General features: G+C 45.6%; 2 protein-coding genes across 2 annotated transcripts in view; both read right to left on the bottom strand.

Annotated features, from left to right (window-relative positions):
• Positions 1-14,189, bottom strand: part of inpp5l (inositol polyphosphate-5-phosphatase L) — a 22,331-nt gene extending 8,142 nt beyond the window's left edge. Inside the window, exons 1-4 of the mRNA XM_084457349.1 lie at positions 13,773-14,189; positions 10,699-10,740; positions 8,074-8,174; positions 7,456-7,543 (exon numbers count right to left, since the gene is read on the bottom strand). Of these exons, the coding sequence (XP_084313475.1) occupies positions 7,456-7,543; positions 8,074-8,174; positions 10,699-10,740; positions 13,773-13,832 (291 nt within the window). The 5' untranslated portion in view covers positions 13,833-14,189. The remainder of the gene's footprint in view (positions 1-7,455; positions 7,544-8,073; positions 8,175-10,698; positions 10,741-13,772) is intronic.
• Positions 14,190-17,008: 2,819 nt separating this feature from the next.
• LOC311324597 (glycerol-3-phosphate acyltransferase 4-like) overlaps positions 17,009-20,000 on the bottom strand; it is a 17,715-nt gene continuing 14,723 nt past the window's right edge. Inside the window, exons 12-13 of the mRNA XM_084457086.1 lie at positions 18,868-18,947; positions 17,009-18,757 (exon numbers count right to left, since the gene is read on the bottom strand). Of these exons, the coding sequence (XP_084313212.1) occupies positions 18,649-18,757; positions 18,868-18,947 (189 nt within the window). The 3' untranslated portion in view covers positions 17,009-18,648. The remainder of the gene's footprint in view (positions 18,758-18,867; positions 18,948-20,000) is intronic.

Genomic DNA, 20,000 nt, shown 5'->3' on the forward strand with positions numbered 1-20,000 from the left:
ACTCTCTTTTAATACTCTCAAAAAAGCAGGAGCAATGTTCAGAACCTGCACTCAGATGTTATTGATAATAATGCGCCCCATACATGTGTGAGTTGGCAAGCAGCATACACACAAGCAAATATTAGCGCCATGTTTGCTGCATGCCATACTTGTACCGCCAGGGACATTCGCAGTTTACACACGCACATGATGTGTAACACACTCACTCACACACACACACGCGCGCGCACACACACACTTTAGTACCCGATCATCCATGACGTGGGCTGACAATTTTTAATGTACTAACTGCCTGCTCCACTGATCAGATTAATCATGCCCTCCGAGATCAATAAAGACAGAAAATTAAAACAATTTAAAAGGTATTAAGCAGTAGGGCTGCTGTCTGCCCCCCCCTGCGGCCGAGACGGGGGGCCGAAGAAAAATCAGCGGGCACCCGGAGGGTCTGGGGCGTGACGGACAGTACCCCCCCCCCCCCCACACACACACACACACACACACCCCCCCCCCCCTCCACACACACACACCCCCCCCCCCCCTCTCAACCCCGGCATGAGAGATCTCTCCCTGAAGAGACCATTCGTCTTCCAGGCCAAAGCCATCCTCATTTAATGGGACAGAGCTGTACCCATGACCAGCCCCGGTGACCGGAGATTAGGGACGGACGAGGGACGAGCCGAGCCGGGGGGAGAGGGGGAGGGCGGGGGGGAGGGGGGGTATCTGCAGGTCAGAGCATGTTTGAGACCAGGTGTCACGAATGTGGGAAAAGTGAGTTGAAATGTGCCGAATATGGTTGTGAAATGATATGGTCAGACCGTTACTAGATGTGTAACTGTTTGGATCTGTGCAAACATGGTACAGGGAGGTAGGCCGACCTCCACGGCCCGGTCCAGATTTTGGTTCCACCTAAAGTGACCAAAGAATATTGGTATTTTTGTCTCTAGTTTATATTTTGGTACGATAACCCTGCCTATCTAGTATCTTAATGATAGTAATAAATAATCATGCCCCCATATAAAATGACAAAACCCTGATTCCTGTATATACAAATAAAATGTATTATTATTATTATTATTAATAATAATAATAATAGTAACAATAATATTATTATTATTATATAATTTATTATAACTTCTGGACAATATTTCTGGAAACCAATAGTCTTACTAACAGTGATTATGTCTCTAATGTGTTTTATTTTTCACATACACTCAAGTATTGGTATAAAGTTATCCAGTTAACCCTTTGCTATGCAAACCCCTTCTAATACAGAGCATGGGTCAAACATTACCTCAAATCATTATTTGCATTTTTCCTTTCTTACTTTATGAACATGAAAAGTTGAAAAGTTACACACATAACTTATCAGACTGCTGGGTTAGGTTAATAATTATAATAAAGAGTAGAACCCGGCCGGCACATTATGCTCCAATGTTGACTTTTACTAGAACAGACTTTAATTAACAACCCATGGTCGACTATTTTTATGGGTGTGACACACACTGTTTGTAAGATGACTTGACTAAAAGCAGAAGCTCTAAGCATTGTCTAGTAAAAGTCAACATTGGAGCATGAGATTGTGCAAGCTATTCTTTTTATTACTTTATGAAGAACTGCTTCTTCTTCTTCTGCACGTGTTTTCATTCTGCTTTTATTACCTCCACCCAGTGACAGTGTCCAGGTAATGTTTTCGCTGGCGTGTGTTTGTATGTTTGTCCGTACGTTCACCCGTTAGCAGTATAACGTAAAAACTACCAGACGGATTTTAAAGGAAGTCAGTGGAGGGGTAGCATGGTCCAACTTAGTAGCTATTACATTTTGGAGCAGATCCAAATCACGGGGTGGGTCCACGTGCTGCCCAAACACGACCGACCTTTCACCTCCATTAATTTTTTGGATCAGGAACGAAAAATTCTTGCTTGGAAGCCAGACTCGTTGCAAAATAAACAATAAGAGTCTCGACTTCCAGCCCCCCGAACGATTTGAGTGGGCGGGAGTACTTGCCTTGACAGACGACTCCTTCAGCCAATCAGCGTAACAAAACATAGAGCAAACTTTTTTTTTGGAAGAATGGTGAAAACATATTTTCTGCTCAAAAACTCAGCTAGTGCATACTCTTGTTCTTCTTTAAGTGTTATTGAGTCTATTTCTGCAATAACTGCACTTACGGCTGTGTTTTTTTAATACCTATTGTATTTCTCGTCATCATCTACAGGAACCAATCAGGGACTGGGGGCAGAACAGCAGTTTAAAGGCAGTCTCCTGATTGGTGCCCCATTTTCTTGGAAAACTCAAGTCGTTCTGGGCAGTTGGAAGTCCAGACACAATCATGAAAACCTTTTTTTTTGCGATGAGTCTGGCCTCCAGGCTAGAAAGATTCCCTCCATTCATTGTCAATGGGGGAAATTGAAACTCCCATATCCCAACATGGGAAGGTCAGAGAGACACAGGGTTTGAACTGGCATAACGCTCTCAACCTAGTGAATGCAGCGATACCAAACATGTCCTGCTTGCACACAAGTCTGTGAGCACGGAGCCACGAAGTGTCTCCGAGGACCATTTTTACCTTTGTTATACAGAAAGACATTGATTAAGCGCAAAAGTCAGGACAAAAGTTATTCAAGTTTTTCTATGTTTTTTAGATAGAGTATGTCACCAATTTTCTATGATTGTTGCAAACACACAATTATGCCATGGGTGTTCATTTACGGTGCATTCGGAAATTATTCACATCCCTTCACTTTTTCCACATTTTGTTATGTTACAGCTTTATTTCAAAATGGATTAAAAACCTTTTTTTTTCCTCAAAATTCTACCCACAATACCCAATAATTGCAAAGTGAAAAGAGTTTTTGTTTTTTTAAAGATTTTTTAGCAAATGTATTAAAAAAAATATATATATATATCACATGTACATACAGAAGTATTCACTCCCTTTTCTATGACACTCAACATTGAGCTCAGGTGCATCCTGTTTCCATTGATCATCGATGAGATGTTTCTACAACTTGATGTGGAGTGCACCTGTGGTCAATTCAACTGATTGGACATGATTTGGAAAGGCACACCCCTGTCTGTATAAGGTCCCACAGTTGACAGTCATGTCAGAGCACAAACCAAGCCATGAAGTTAAAATAATTGTCTGTAGAACTCAGAGACAGAAATTTAAAAAAAGAAAGAAAAAGTCTCCATCATTAATAAATGGAAGAAGTTTGGAACGACCAGGACTCTTCCTAGAGCCGCCCGGCCCAATGGAGCGATCAGGGGAGAAGGGCCTTGGTCAGGGAGGTGACCAAGAACCCGATGGAGCTCCAGCGTTCCTCTGTGGAGATGGGAGAACCTTCCAGAAGAACAACCATCTCTGCAGGTATAGGTGCCAAGCTTGTAGCATCCTACTCAAGAAGACTTGAGGCTATAATTGCTGCCCAACGTGCTTCAACAAAGTATTGAGTAAAGGGTGTGAATATATATGCACATGTGAGAAAAAAAAAATAATTTAATCAATTTTGGAATAAGGCTGTAACATAACATAACGTGAAAAAAGTGAAGGGATATGAATACTTTCCAGAAGCTCTGTATATTTTTGGGACACATTTCTACATTTTAATAACACTTTTGTCATTAGAATTTTTACTGGGACAGTTATACTACTGAATGACATTGTGCACTTTAGAGCTCAATAGCTCCCTTAATTTAACATTTTGAGCCCAGTACCCCACTTACAGAACAATAGGCACTAGCACTAAATGTAAACAAACCTTAACTCGATCAATATGTTAAAAATGTACTTTATGGAATACCACTCCGAAAGTATATTTATTTACAAATATTAATGCACTGTTATTAGGATTAATGTGAACAACAGTTTAGCCAAAACACACACTACCAGAAGCCCTACGAGGAATGTAACAATCTAGACCATCTGGTCCAAACAGTAGTGGGGTCAGTTGTTACGGTTAGTTATGATCATTAGATAAGTAATAATGTAGATAAGAAAACAACTGTAGTTCCTCATACCTAAAACATGTCATGAGACATTCCTGAACCCAGAGGAATGAGGCAGTCGCCGTGACAACAGGTGAGCAGATCAGAAAGAGCAGTCGGCGTGACAACAGGTGATGAGATCACAGAGAGCACAGAGAGGCTGGTATCTGGTTTCTATCTAACTCACAGAGAGATACAGTATCTCCATTATTATAAAGAGAACAGGGGAATGGACTTAAAATGAGGAATCCTTCTTTTTATTGATATAGAAAGAATGATAGACAGACATGCAGACAGACAGAGACAGACAGAGACAGACAGAGACAGAGACAGAGACAGACAGAGACAGACAGACAGGCAGGCAGGCAGGCAGACAGGCAGGCAGACAGACGCAGACAGGCAGACAGACAGAGACAGACAGGCAGGCAGGCAGGCAGACAGGCAGACAGGCAGACAGGCAGACAGGCAGACAGACAGACAGGCAGGCAGGCAGACAGACAGGCAAACAGACAGACAGACATCAGTGTTTTGATACTCTCACCTGTCATCTGGACGAGCTCTGAGCATTCACCCTCCCAATCTCTCTTCTGTTCATTCACAGCACAGCTGTTTACACACATACTTTAAACAACAGCACAGCTGGTCCGTTTAGTTTAGGATAACCCAAGGGCACTCTGGGATACAAACTCAGGTGTCTGGTTTGGGAGTCAGATTGTTGCACGGGCCGATTTAGAACCCATGACATTTTGGAGAGGATCTGAGTTACGAGGCGGATCCATGAACTAAAACAAAACTTTGAGCCAAGCCAGCTCCCCGAGCGGCGGCTCTGGAGACACTGGCTCCGACCCAACTGGTTTAATCACGGCGCAGATCAACTACTTTGAATTAGCTAGTTACGCTCTTAGCTAGCTAGCTTGCTGCTGTCGGTTCTGTCATAGCTGGCTAGTGTACAGTATGTGAATGAAGGATATAGCACTTTGGAGACATATTCACTGATTGTAAGACCAAAATATTGTCCAGAAGTAAAAAATTAAAAATATACGCAGTAATCAGGGTTTTGTCATTTTATATGAGGTTATGTTTGTTTATAGAGTGATTATTATCATTAAGATAGGCAGGGTTGTCATACCAAAATATAAACTAGAGACATGTAGGAAGATTAAAATACTTAAATTGTTTGGTCACCTTAGTTGGTACCAATTTCCCAGTTGTCCCAGTTTTGCACACACACACACACACACACACACACACACGCACACACACACACACACACAAATCGAGAAATATTCTCCTCCACATACTCTGCCAAGCACCTATCTTCATCAATCAGGTTTGTGCACAGTTTAATAAAAAAATATTGACTTACAAGTGATTTTTTATCAAAACACCATTTGTACAGGGAATGCATGCAAGCTTGGCCCCCTCCCTGCAGCCCCTCCGAACACACAGACCCCCCCCCCCCCAAACTCACTCCTGGCCAGAGAGCCGATGATCCACAGCCGAGGGGAAACAAATTGAAAATCAATGCAGGTGGCACAGGCGAAATGAGAATGAGCCATGGACGACTGAAGCCCTCTTAGGGCTCAGGGGGGGGGGGGGGGGGGGGGGGCGCAGACACCCCCGCTCAGGGGAAACAGACCCAGCTGTCCGCCACACCCCTCACCCTTTATTTATTGTTTACAAATGGGTGGGGGGAATCAATAGTTTTAATCTAGAGTTAAATTTATTGACTTTGCCCTGTCTCCCCACACCTGGCCATTGACTTTCCCCCGAGCTTCACACTCCGTGGAGCGGAGCTGTCCGCTGACCCCCGCTGTGAGAGCTCCAGTGCGGGGTCGAACCTGGGAGGGCTGGGGGTTAATAGCGCCGGTAACGTCGTGACACCCTCTGCATCGCGCGGGCGAACTCTCCGAAAACCCAGCCGACGCGACACCACCGGTCAGCGAACGTGAGCCGGGGGCTTTCTCATAACTCAGTACAAGCACCTCTCCGGGAATGTTTAGAATAACCAGGACCACAGCCGGCCTCGTTCGAGGCCGGGGAGGCCAGTGGAGGGGGGCTGGGAGATTAGAGACAGGGTTGGGGGTTGAGACAGTGTCCATAAGCCAGACAGCCTCCAGACTGCTTTGTAATAACAGTCTAGAGCGCCACAGACAGCCGCGGTACACCGTCGCCATGTTTAGAGGGAGAGGTGCGACAGGGTGAGAGGATGGATGGCGGTTTAAGAGGCGGGGACAACGGAGAGAAAGTGTATAAACCTGCCTTTAAACACCTCCCCTCTGTATATGCTCTCACTAGGCCACTCTGAGAATACAGCACTACATCATACTACATCATACTACATCTCTCACATGATGAAACCAGTCAGAATGTACAGTAACCCAGTGTCCTGCCAACAATCTGAGATTAAACTCATATTCCGCTAGTTCAACAGTCAAATGGACCCAACTGTAAAAACCTGTCCTGGGTTAAGGGTCAACTATGCTCTCTGGTTATGGCGTTAGCGTCCGGATTACTCATTAGGCGTCCATGTGACAATAAAACTACATTATAATGTAAAACAACTAGAATTAATCAAAATTGGGTTGGATAATCCAACCAATCAATCATAGCACACTTGAAGAGAAATATTGTAATTCTCACTCTCTCTCTCTCTCTCTCTCTCTGTCTCTCTCTCCAAATGATTAACAGCAAATGTACTTATGACCAAAACACCCTATTCAACGCAATTCACCTTTACTCGCTTATTCACGGTGAGTGGAGCGTTCTGTAGTCGTCAGCACGAAGTGGCCGTTGGTCATGTTAGTGAACCATGCACACTCGTATGCCCCATTACACAATATTTACCAAAAGTCCCTCAGTTTCTCAGTCTAAAAATATCCAGTTGGGAGAGTCCCTGAGCCTCGTGCCAGTCTGAGGAGCACCCAGACTGCTAGCGTGGAGGAGGGCTCCACCTTGTGGTGGCAGAGACAAACTACGCTCTACAAGAAAGATGGAGGGGAAAAAACCTTGAATATCTTTTCAAAACAAATAATTCTGGTACAATTGTCCACAACGCTATCTTGTGTCCATAAACTCCATATCTGGAGAATGGTAAATAAATGGTAAATAGACTGCACTTATATAGTGCTTTTCCACCTTAGCGGCACTCAAAGCGCTTTACAATGGCCTCTCATTCACACACACATTCACACACCAATGGCGGTAGCTGCCATGCAAGGTGCTAACCTGCTCATTGGGAGCAATTTGGGGTTAGGTGTCTTGCTCAAGGACACTTCGACATGTGGACAGTCGGAGCTGGGATTCAAACCACTGACCATCCGATCATTGAACGACCCGCTCTACCAACTGAGCTACAGCCGCCCCAAGAATGACAACATGGAGGGTCCTGCCACACACCCTGAGCTCTTGGGCTGTTGCACACGCCACGCAAGGTCAACCAGGCTGACCTACAGGATGTGTAGAGCTCACCGTGAAGCTGTCCACTGATTTGAAGTGATTGTCCACATAGATGCAGACCCGGTCAAAGTCCCTCATCTCCTCGCTGGACTCAATGCTCCTAAAGGACACAAGGAAGAAGGGAGTGAACAAGTGAAGGTTTCTATAATACAATCAGCAAGGTAATAACAGAGGACATAACTATATATCTATAGAGATTCAGATTGCTATATTGTTATCGATTGCACATGTACAAGGAAGTCAAATTCTTAGGTTCTGACTCCTCAAGCTTGCAGTATCAACAGAATAACACAAGATAATGGTCATAAAAATAGTAATAATACAAGATGGTAGTAATAAAAACAATACAACAGTAATACAAGGTCAAGGTCAAGGTCAAGGTCAACTTAATTTATAAAGCACGTTTAAAATCAACCGAAGTTGCACCAAAGTGCTGTACAATATATAAAATAAACTAAAACAGAAAACAGAATAAAGTGCACATAATCACAGAACAATAAAAGGACAGGACACAAAACAGGACAGGGGATGTAGGCTATCAGGCCTCAAAAGCCAGTGCAAACAAGTGCGGAAATACAGAACAGTGCGGAGTCTTATGAAGACGGCACATCTTTGACACGGTCGCCGTACCAGAAGAAGTTGTCAGCGTGACCCATGTTGAGCATGTAGTCCTTCCCCCCCACCTCCTGGAAGTGCAGCGCGATGAAGCGCGGCTTGTAGTTGTGGACCGTCTGTCACAATAGAGAGACAAGCAGCCATGGAGTAGCTCAGATGGTTTCAATTAGGGATGATTAGATAGCTCTTTATTTATCCCCGGGGGGACATTTCTGTCTCATAGCAGATTGAGAGAGTAAGGTTAATAAACGGTTAATAAAATATGCAGAGTAAGAATATATTATAAATATGGGATAAATAGGGTGGACTCAATATACTAATAACGAACTAAATACTGCTACTCAGACAGTATATTAAAAACGGTTAATGAAAGAAGTCCGTCACAGTACAGTAAGTGCTATCCAGTCCATTACATTACAGTCATTTAGCAGACGCTTTTATCCAAAGCGACTAATAATAATTGCATTTAACGTAGGAAAAGCCAGTGTACTACTACTCGCCAGAACTCACAAGTGCATCTTCTCTCTAAAACAAGTGACTAAGAGCATAATCTAGTGCTGAAGGCAAAGTGCAAGAATAGCAATCTAAAGTACAGTGCAATATAATATAATACAATAAAATAGTTCATAGTTCAAGTTCAGTAGTCCTAACTCATTCATTACTACTACAATGTTTTAGAATGCGCAAGTCCCTGACTGAGGTCATCACAGACTGAGAGGTCATCACAGACTGAGAGAGGTCATCCCAGACTGAGAGAGGTCATCCTAGACTTAGAGAGGTCGTCCCAGACTGAGGGAGGTCATCCCAGACTGAGAGAGGTCGTCCCAGACTGAGAGAGGTCGTCCCAGACTGAGAGAGGTCGTCCCAGACTGAGGGAGGTCATCACAGACTGAGAGAGGTCATCACAGACTGAGGGAGGTCGTCACAGACTGAGAGAGGTCATCCCAGACTGAGAGAGGTCATCCTAGACTTAGAGAGGTCGTCCCAGACTGAGGGAGGTCATCCCAGACTGAGAGAGGTCGTCCCAGACTGAGAGAGGTCGTCCCAGACTGAGAGAGGTCGTCCCAGACTGAGGGAGGTCATCACAGACTGAGAGAGGTCATCACAGACTGAGAGAGGTCGTCCCAGACTGAGAGAGGTCATCCCAGACTGAGAGAGGTCATCCCAGACTGAGAGAGGTCATCCCAGACTGAGAGAGGTCATCCCAGACTGAGAGGTCATCACAGACTGAGAGAGGTCGTCACAGACTGAGAGAGGTCATCCCAGACTGAGAGGTCATCACAGACTGAGAGGTCGTCCCAGACTGAGAGAGGTCGTCCCAGACTGAGAGGTCATCCCAGACTGAGAGAGGTCATCCCAGACTGAGAGAGGTCGTCCCAGACTGAGAGAGGTCGTCCCAGACTGAGAGGTCATCACAGACTGAGAGGTCGTCCCAGACTGAGAGGTCGTCCCAGACTGAGAGGTCGTCCCAGACTGAGAGGTCGTCCCAGACTGAGGAAGGTCATCCCAGACTGAGAGGTCGTCCCAGACTGAGAGGTCGTCCCAGACTGAGAGGTCATCCCAGACTGAGGGAGGTCGTCCCAGACTGAGAGAGGTCATCCCAGACTGAGGGAGGTCGTCCCAGACCGAGAGGTCGTCCCAGACTAAGAGGTCGTCCCAGACTTAGAGAGGTCGTCCCAGACTGAGAGGTCATCCCAGACTGAGAAAGGTCATCACAGACTGAGAGGTCGTCCCAGACTGAGAGGTCGTCCCAGACTGAGAGAGGTCATCCCAGACTGAGGGAGGTCGTCCCAGACTGAGAGAGGTCATCCCAGACTGAGAGGTCATCCTAGACTGAGAGAGGTCATCCCAGACTGAGGGAGGTCATCCCAGACTGAGAGAGGTCATCCCAGACTGAGAGAGGTCATCCCAGACTGAGAGGTCATCCCAGACTGAGAGAGGTCGTCCCAGACTGAGAGAGGTCATCCCAGACTGAGAGAGGTCGTCCCAGACTGAGAGGTCATCACAGACTGAGAGAGGTCATCCCAGACTGAGGGAGGTCGTCCCAGACTAAGAGGTCGTCCCAGACTGAGAGAGGTCATCCCAGACTGAGAGAGGTCATCTCAGACTGAGAGAGGTCATCCCAGACTGAGGGAGGTCATCCCAGACTGAGAGGTCATCCCAGACTGAGAGGTCATCCCAGACTGAGAGGTCATCCCAGACTGAGAGGTCGTCCCAGACTGAGAGAGGTCATCCCAGACTGAGGGAGGTCATCACAGACTGACAGAGGTCGTCCCAGACTGACAGAGGTCATCCCAGACTGAGGGAGGTCGTCCCAGACTGAGAGAGGTCATCACAGACTGAGAGAGGTCATCCCAGACTGAGGGAGGTCATCCCAGACTGAGAGAGGTCACCTCAGACTGAGAGAGGTCATCCCAGACTGAGAGAGGTCATCCCAGACTGAGAGAGGTCATCCCAGACTGAGAGAGGTCATCCCAGACTGAGAGAGGTCATCCCAGACTGAGAGAGGTCGTCCCAGACTGAGGGAGGTCGTCCCAGACTGAGAGAGGTCATCACAGACTGAGAGGTCGTCACAGACTGAGAGAGGTCGTAGGTCGTAGGCCGTAGTAGTGGACAGCCGGGGAAGAGAAGGACACTCACCGTGAAGAACTCTCGTAGCCACTCACTCTGAATCTCACCCACCTGTGGATGGAAAGAGAGAAAGAATCAGCTGAGCTCATGGTGTCTAGTTGAACTCCTAGACAGCGGATCTCATATCAAACCAACAGCTGAAAAACAAATATTCAAATGATCAGTACGTGAACCACATATCAAGCGAAGCCAATAGTTGAAAAACAAATATTCAAATGACCCAATCAAAGTGGATTGAATGAGATTGAGTGATAAGGTGTCCTATTCCTCTCTCTCTCCGCGCCCCTGGGCACGTTTCATAATGGATGAGCACATGGCAGCGGAGGATATAAAACATGGATGAGGTCAGTGAGGCCAGCAGGCGGACAAACACACCGCGGTCTGCCCAAGGGCTTCTGGGGATTATTACCTTTACAGAGCTTCACTCTGATTGGTTGAACGAGGGAGATGGAATGTTGGGCACCTGATCATGGTATTCATATTAGTATTTTAATAATGTGAATAGCACTAGTAGTATGTATGCTGTATGCTATACAGTACAGAGCAGTCTGATGAAAATCAGCTGGCGATTCTCCCGCGGTTGCAAAGTTGAAGTTGTTCTCCGGGGGAAGGATTCCCTGGGAACCCCAGAGAGCTCGTGCTTGTCCAGCTGCTGGTGTTTACCGTGGTGCGAGGGGGAGAATACATTCTGTTCAGGCTTCTCCAGGGACGACCGGACCCCAGCCAATCTGCCAGAGCACCGGCTTTGCATAGTGCATTTGCATGGCCCGGTGACAGCGTTTCTCTTGGGCACAGTGACCTAATGGGACAAGTCCTCAGGCACAACCCGGCTGTCTCACAGCCAAGGCCACGACACTTGATCTGTCATGCGTCACAGGACTACCAGTGTGTGCCCAGGCAGGCTCGCTCGAACCAACAACTAATACAAAGGCACCATTTTTCCTAGAGCAACTTTATCTGAGGGGTGTGGTGTCCTCAACAGAGTTTTACGACAGCGGTGTTACGGAGAAACAGGAACAGACGCACACCCTGTCGTCACTTGCTCAATAGTTTAAACGTTTCCGTCAAAGGGACCTTCGCCCGGCGCTGACTCAGACTTCCCTAAGAGGAGAATTGTACTGTAATCTCAATATTTACTAGACGTGTTATGCAGATCTTTTTCTGATTGAGGTCAAATAGTTGATTGATTTACTCAGATTGCTATTGGGCTGAGATTTGTAACCTCAATATAAGATGTATGTATTTCTGATTGAGGTTAACTGGTTTCTTGTGATCTAGGAGTTACCTGATCAACAACGTGTAAACTAATTGTCAGTAATGAAATGCATGTGATGGTTGGTCAATGTTGACCCTGCCTTTTGTATATAAATCAAATATGTTTCTGTCAGCATGCCTAAAGAAGGTCCCTTTGACCGAAACATTGTTCATTAAACTTTCACTTCTGATAAACTACAGCAGTATTAAAAAACTATGACTTGTGTAACATTTAGCATGACTGAGAAAATATTGCACAACATTTGTGATGGGTTTGACCAATTCTGATCATACAGCAAGAATAATGACAGAGTTACTACCGAGCTTATGTAAACTACTGTTTTGAAGTGTAGTCTTCCCATAATGAGACCTATATTGTGAACACCCAGAGCAGAATGATATCACACTGTCTGGTTATATTCTCTGTGTCCTAATCCCTACTTTCTAGCAGAGGAGAGTCAGGCATTTTATTCTACATAGTTGGTTCAGAAACGCAAGCCAAGGTCTGTCAGACAGCACCTGTTTGGCTGAAACAAGGTTTAACCTCATCCATCTTTACTGTGTATTCTGCCACATGTTCCTCTCGAAGACAGAACTCCAAACAGCTAGCTACTTCTGTAGGTATTTAGAATTTGTCACCAGCTGGCAAAATGTTTGGAAATGTTTATCTACGGGAGGCCTAAGTCCAGAGGGAAGATATTCATCTGTTTACAGACGTCTCCCACAATGGGTTCTGACATTGTGTTCATCAGTGCCAGTCAGGTGGAAACTGAAAACATGGTTCTCTTCTCTCTCAAGTTCCATGAGCAGTGTCGTTCCCTCCTGCCACCACACAATGACAACAAAGCTCTAGGACAAGCTAAAAACTAAAGTGGGAGTAGTCAGTGGTGAGGTGGAGGGGCTACAGGGGGAGGCCTACACCCACCTCTTTATCCATGGACACACTGTTTACAAACTTCTTATCCACCACTGATGAAAAACTGATATTTCTGCAATTAGAGTAGACTATATATATATATACCCACTATATATATATACCCACTTCTTTAGTCACCACGACACCCCTGGGAGTATCTGAAAAGGTTCCATTTTCCATCACAGCAAAACCTCATATAGCAGCCTACACTCTAAATTTGCAGATAGAATAATACATTACCAAACTAAATATGAGTGGAAGTGTTATTTACCCCAGTTAGAATCGGAAAGGTTGCATAATGTACTGTGGTATTCGCTGTGCAGACTGTCACCAATCTGGAGAGGATTTGCGCACCGCACTTTCGCGGCAGTAGATTTAAACAATGCGCTGTCAGTTTCCTGTTTTATTTCCACTGGAAGTAGCCGTGTCTTTCTCGGCAGAACTGATGTTAGAATCGTGCGTCACAACAACTGTAAGATACAAAGTGATGATCTTAACCCGCCATACGACTTGGGGTTTTAAAAGCCCATTCAGCAGAAAATAATGACTTATATCGACACAACCGCGCGTATCTGAACAGGCGCAGATTAGCGTGAGGCTACTCCAAAGTTCATGATCACCAAGACGTCTGGAGACATTAGGCTGTCAAATAAATCTTATCCCAGATAACACTGAAATTAGTTATTATTTTAAATATGCAGGTGTTACGCACACCAAATACTAGGCCTATGCTGGTGCCAGCCTGTGCGTCCTGTGAGAGTTCAACTTGCACGACGTAGGCATTTTCTTAAGACATTTATTTTGCGCTTGACAGCTCGGATTGCGCGTATGGGTGAATTCACTGTAACCTACAGGGTGAGTGCAGATCAGTGTACGAATTATAATATGATCAGTTTTGTATTGGGCTACTTACATTGTCAAATAATGATCCAACATTTGCGGTGACTAGTAAGACGTCAGTGTGCGTCTCCATGATCACGATCAGATTCCAGAAACAGTCCAAGAAGGAACTCCGGTACGAGCGGGTAAAATGCTGTGTTCTGTCTTACTGTGAAATTAGCAGCCTACAATTCTAGATAACTAAAAGCTCCGATAAATATGGACCTATTTCATAGTCTACATAGATCATTTTGATGATTCCTTTCTGTTCAAATGTGTCCGCTCATGTTGATGGCGGTTTCTCGTCGGTCGTCTTTACGCTATTTCCTTGAGCAGGATTTATCTCTCCAATGTCGGTCGTGGGGCTGCAGGCGGGGATTTGCATCTCTCTTCGGGGTAATTGGACTATCGGCTCTTAGGGGACTTAAACCCTGGATGGTGCGGCATCTGCTTCCCGGGTCGTTCCTTGCCGAACCAGATCAAGCAGTTGTTGTCAACGTAGTGTCATGAAATCGGTGCTCCGCCCAGCGGTGCGAGTCACTGTCACTGTCACTGTAGGCTACTATCACCTACTACTGTCACCTACTACTGTCACCTACTACTGTCACCTACTACTGTCACCTACTACTGTCACCTACCTCGTTACAGGCCCATCTATCTGTCATCGCAGTTTAAGTTGAATGCCATTCTCATTCATTCGAGAAAACAACATTTCTAAAACGTAAGGACCGTATGCATATGGAATGCTAACATGACATTTAGTAGCCTGAGAGTGACATATTCATTTGAGACACACGTCACTTTGAGACACTTAGCTGGGCTAAACCTAAATGAAAAACAAAACAACATCACTCACAACAGGGATTCCAGTTCAAGCCTTTATTATTAGGCCTAGGCTATGGTCATCGTATCTATTTCAGAAACACAATAATCACATTTCTCATTAAATTTTGTAAGAAAAACTTAAACTGTTCGTAGGCTACTGTATCACAACGCCTAGTTTAATGTATGTCAATAGGCTATGGGAACAAAAGCTAAATTAGTCTGTTTTAATTGCATTTACCACATCTGATCTCATAATCTGTGTATAACTTTCCCAATGTGGATGCACGCTGTGGTAGTTTGGACCTGAATGTTGATTGAGTGAACATCATCTTGTGATGGATAAGAGCGATCTATGGGTGAAGGGTCAATCAATGTGCACTGTCCCGTCCAAATAAACAGTTAAAGTCAACCCTGAATCTTCATATCCAATAACAGTTTAAAACACTGTCAGATTATTACTTTTCAGGGAGACTTTTCACTGACAACTTTGTTGTCATGTTTGTAGCCTAAATCTTTCTCCCTCTACAGAGGTAGATTCAAATGAGTGTGTGCATCTGAGAATTAGCCTAGTTTGTTTCTTCTGAACTGTTTTTTTCCCACCATTATTTGTACCACTTAAACTAATAACTATGCCTGGCCGAACATCCGGTTTTCAAAGACTTGTGAAATAGCTGTAGGCCTATGTGGCCCCATGGTCTAATCCAGCTAGAAGACCTGTTGACTGGTGGATGTACCGTTTACACAAACAATGACATCATCAGACTGCCTTTGTGAAGGTTTAGGGTTAGGGCCCCCTAACCCAACCGAATTAAGAATAATTTCACCTCATAAAATGGGCTGGTTTTAGAAATAACGGCACATAGAATATTGTATTTGGAGTCCAGCCAGTAGATATTAGTTGTTTTTTAAGTTTTAGGTCAGCTGACCCAGATAGCAAGCGGATGTGTAATAATTCTGGGCCATATATGGGCCGGAACTAAGCCACAAGGGCCAGATCTGGCCTGTATATGGCCCAGATCCGCTTGCTATCTGGGGAGTGAACACTGATGAATATACGCCTAATTAAAAGTTGCCATATAATATTTGTGTTGTTGAACAACTAATTTCTGAACTAGGTACATGTAGGTCTATATAGAGACGTGACTGCACCAGTCTGTATCCAAAGACATATTACTGAACGGGGCCTACAAGGCCCAGGGGCCCAAGACCTCAGGGGGCCCTTTGCATTTCTTATTGCAGGGACACCGATAGAAATTTAGGGTGAGGTTTCCTTACACAAACATTAAAAAAAACATTAATATTTTGAACAGTTTATATGGGCACACATCTTTTAAAAAAGGGAGAAGCTTGTGTGGGCTACATATTTTCTATAGCCTACTGGTTAATCTAATGAGTGGGAATGTAGGCTACCTTTCCATAGATAAATGAATAGGCCATAAAACTAGTGTATAGAGGGCACTATTAAAGTTTGTGAACTCGAGACAGATCACACAGGTGCAGGTCACAAGGTCAATCTGTTTGATCTTGACAAAGAACCGTACATGTACAATGGAGCACCGTCACACACCGTCACAGAGCAGCAAAACGAAAGATTTGAAAAGAAAAAGAGGCAGGTTCCTCGCATTTCCAGTTTTTTGAAAGAAAACAAACTGAGAACAACAGTGTTGTGGCGGAGGCTGTAGGGGGGAGGGGGGCCCCTACACATCCAGGCCCAGGGGCCCATTTTTTTCATGATCCGTCTATATCCGTATCCCCTCGGCGTGTGAATAGGCCCAGAGGGGAGCGGCCTCTCCATAGCGCTGGCAGAGGGCGGTTAAACATGGCATGGTTTGCACCACCGGCCTTTGAGGTTTTTACCCAGCATCCCCTTGCTCCTCCTCGGGGCATTGTGTGCTTTATGACCCAGTCTGTTCAATAGATCCATTTGAATTCCCTTGCAGCAAACGGGCTGGAGAATGTCGCCATGTCCTTCAGTGAACACAAAGTAAACCCAAAAAAGGAAACTCCCATGAAAGGCAACTGACGCAGTTTGTCACTGCTTGGACGCAAGCTGGGCTCTGGACGAGGTCTCGGTAGAACAGCCGACAATAGCTCAGCCGGGCTGAAAGGCGTCCTGGCTGGACAGCCCGTCCCTGGGTACAGGGTCATTTAATGGATCGATACAGAATATCATATTCAAAGGGAAGCTTTCTGCCCTCACTAGCAGATCTGTAGGGATGGCACGCTACCCACTGATGGATCCATCAATTAGCCTGACTAATCATGGTGCCAGATTGGGAACGGTCCTGCTCAGCTCCTAAAAACCAATCTACTTAGTGTATTCCCCACATGGTGTTCAGTGCATTTCAAGTAAAAACTCAAGACAGTTAAAAAATAATAGGGGTTTATTTTTTTTTATGATGTTGAGAACCATAGGAATGACTTTAATTGCCACAGTAAGGCATCCATTTATAGTAGACCAAACAACGGCAGTCAACAATAGAGTAAGCATTCTGGTACAGGATAAAACGCTTCGTCAACACTCTCCTATTAGTCAGACTGCTGGCAAACTGACATGCAAGCTGGCTCGCTTGCTGCAGGCATTTCAAACGCTGAAACCCTTTCTCTTTGTGGCTCCTTTCTCTTTGTGGCTCCCAAGTAGCTTTTCAGATGTTGTTTCTTGTTTACAAATGAGGAATCCTGGAAGGGAATTGAACACTAGGATTCAACACCGCTCTCAGAGCGATTTCTAAATCAATCAAATTGGCACAAGTTGGTTCTCATCCTCGGGTTTATTTTTTTATTGGTGAACACATGGCATTTCATCTGCACCTCTTGTACAGTTAAGTGTGTCAGGATGAGATGACATTCAGGAGGAGAAGAGAGCCGTGAGCATCTCCCTACGCGCGAGAGCCCAGCTCAGGCCCCTCCATGGCCCTGACCAAGCTATGGGGATAATGGCTGCTAAATACATGACATCCAAAAGAGGTCAAGCGAAATGGCAAGATCATTTCCGTAAGACAAGAAGCCCATATATGAGAGATGTATTAATATAAGTATTCATATTAATAAAAGGCATCTTTTTCAAATCATAGCTAAATGACATGTTATAACCATGTCGTAACTAAGAATTAGTAGGGTCAGTGATTGAGATGAGTTTGCTGCTATGTAAGCAACCACAAGTGTGTTGATTTGAGGCCTGTATGAGGGGGGGGGGGGGGGTCACCAAGCCTCTGAGGAAGTTCAATGGTACAGAGAGGGGGGGGGGTTGTAATGTTGTGTTTCAATATTGGCTGGGACAGAGGGAGGTGAGATCAACTACATTTCAACAACCCCCATCACAGTCACCGAGGGAGGTCATTCTCCATTTCATAACGTGTTCAGCGATCCACATTCCATGGAGAGAAGCACAAAGCAAACACAACCATCCGTGACGCAACTCCTGTATTTTACACGTGCGGTTATAATCCTTAACATAACATGATTTTTTTTGTTGTTCTCTGAACAAAACAAAACATAAAAAGGGCATGAGTAAGGTAAACTGTGGCAACTTGCCATCTGTTCAGTCGGGAACAAGACAGTCATGCACCTTCTGACAGGGTCACAAGTTTCCCTTCAAAAACAATCTCTACTTATATCTAAATGTGTACCTTTGCTACTGTACGCATGTCCCCTGTCACATCCATTGCAACAGCTTAAACGACAAGTATAAGAGTTAACGCTCATAATTCTAACAACAACAATAATAAAACAAGAACAAAAATGTTGAGAACAAAAACTACATGAACTCAAACAACAAAGGGATAAATACATTAAGTCTCTCAAAAGACGGTTTGTCATCGGGAAGACGACGCCATATCTTTGCGCGCACCTTAGTGACAAAGTCTATGGTCAACTCCGTGATGAGACGGAGGGTCAACTCCGTGATGAGACGGAGGAGAAGCTCTGGAGTGATAAAGGGTAGATTGAGATGCCGGGCGGAGACGGTGGCCGAGTGAAGAACCCCTGACATCGGAGGGAGGGCGGTCGCAGGTCCAGACTCTCTCCACTGGGGGAGCGGTTCTGTTCCGACCCGCTTCGACCCCGACGGTCCTCACAGCGCTGGTTCAGGAACGACTCCGGTCCTCTTGGGCTCCGACGAGCATTTTGCTGTATAGCTTCTGCTGCTCCTCTTTAAAAGTGTCTTTTACCTTACCCCTCTTCAAACCTCCGTCCCTACGAAACAAGAGCAACTGTCACACGTCCGACCTCCACCGCGTGCCGACTTAACTCCCAGCATGCAGTTCGTTATAAAGAAGCCCTGTGAGTGGGTCCGTCTTACTCACCACAGTAAGTCCACCAGCCCTCCTTGCCTGGCGATGGCCGCCTTCACACGGTTGGCGAATTGTACTGCATCCTCACCCTCCTGTTCACAGTGGACAGTACGGGTCAGAGATGAGGACTAGACGTCGAGAGCTCACCACAACGTCCTCACGAGCGCCTCTACGGTAACTTAGCATGTTTTTTTGAAGATATTTTTTAGGGCTTTTCAGCTTTAATGGGACAGGACAGTTTGAGGGAGACAGGAAATGTGGGAGAGAGAGAAAGGGGGGAGGACATGCGGCACAGGACCCGAGCCGGGAATCGAACCCGGGTCTGCCGCGCGAAGGACTAGCCTTTATATGGTGCGCGCCTTACCCAGTGAGCTACCGGGGCGCCCCATAACTTAGCATGTTAATGTCACGTTCACAAGGTTGCTACAGAAAGAGCGATACTCTTTCTTTAGAAGACAGATCGTTATATGCATATATGGAGCCTTGTGGATCCATACCAAGATCCTGAGGGGGGGATCTGAGTGGTTCTCATTCCGAGCAGCAAGTGGAAACTCTGATAAAGGGCAGGGCGACTCTGTGGACCGAGTTGGACCGCGGCCCGCTGTGTTCATCCTACTCTTGACATTCAGAGGGAGGAGAACTTCCCTCGCTCTGCTTTCCACGTGGAGAGAGGGGTCCATCTACGGTCAGGGCTCTGGAGCGGGTCTGTGTTTTGGGGGTCGGCGTTGGTGACGCTCGACCTTTTCCTGTTATTCTGGGGCCAGATCTTTCTGACCGCGGTCAGTTCAACTCTTTCCCCCGATGTCAACGGAGGGAAAGTTCCTTCAAAGCCTCTGAGTAATGGCTGACCTGTGTATCTAACCCTGGCGTTCACTCCCCTCTCAATCCTGGACCGAGTGCAGTGACCCAGACATGGATAAACAAGCGAGGTTGTAGACCCATGTGAAAGAAACTAACCATGCAAACTTTTCACTAAAGCGCTTTGAATCACACTTTTCTTAAATGGAAGAAGTCTCGGCCTCCGCTGGTGGAGGTGAGCATTGATTTGTAAACAGACCCGTTGTGGTCACCTCAGGTGACGTTTTGCATCCTCACATGCAAACCCTGACTTTGCGAGGTAAACAAGCGGAGGTTTGGGGCGTGGT

This window comes from Borostomias antarcticus (genome assembly GCF_949987555.1).
Source record: "Borostomias antarcticus genome assembly, chromosome: 23".
NCBI classification, from domain to species: Eukaryota; Metazoa; Chordata; class Actinopteri; order Stomiiformes; family Stomiidae; genus Borostomias; species Borostomias antarcticus.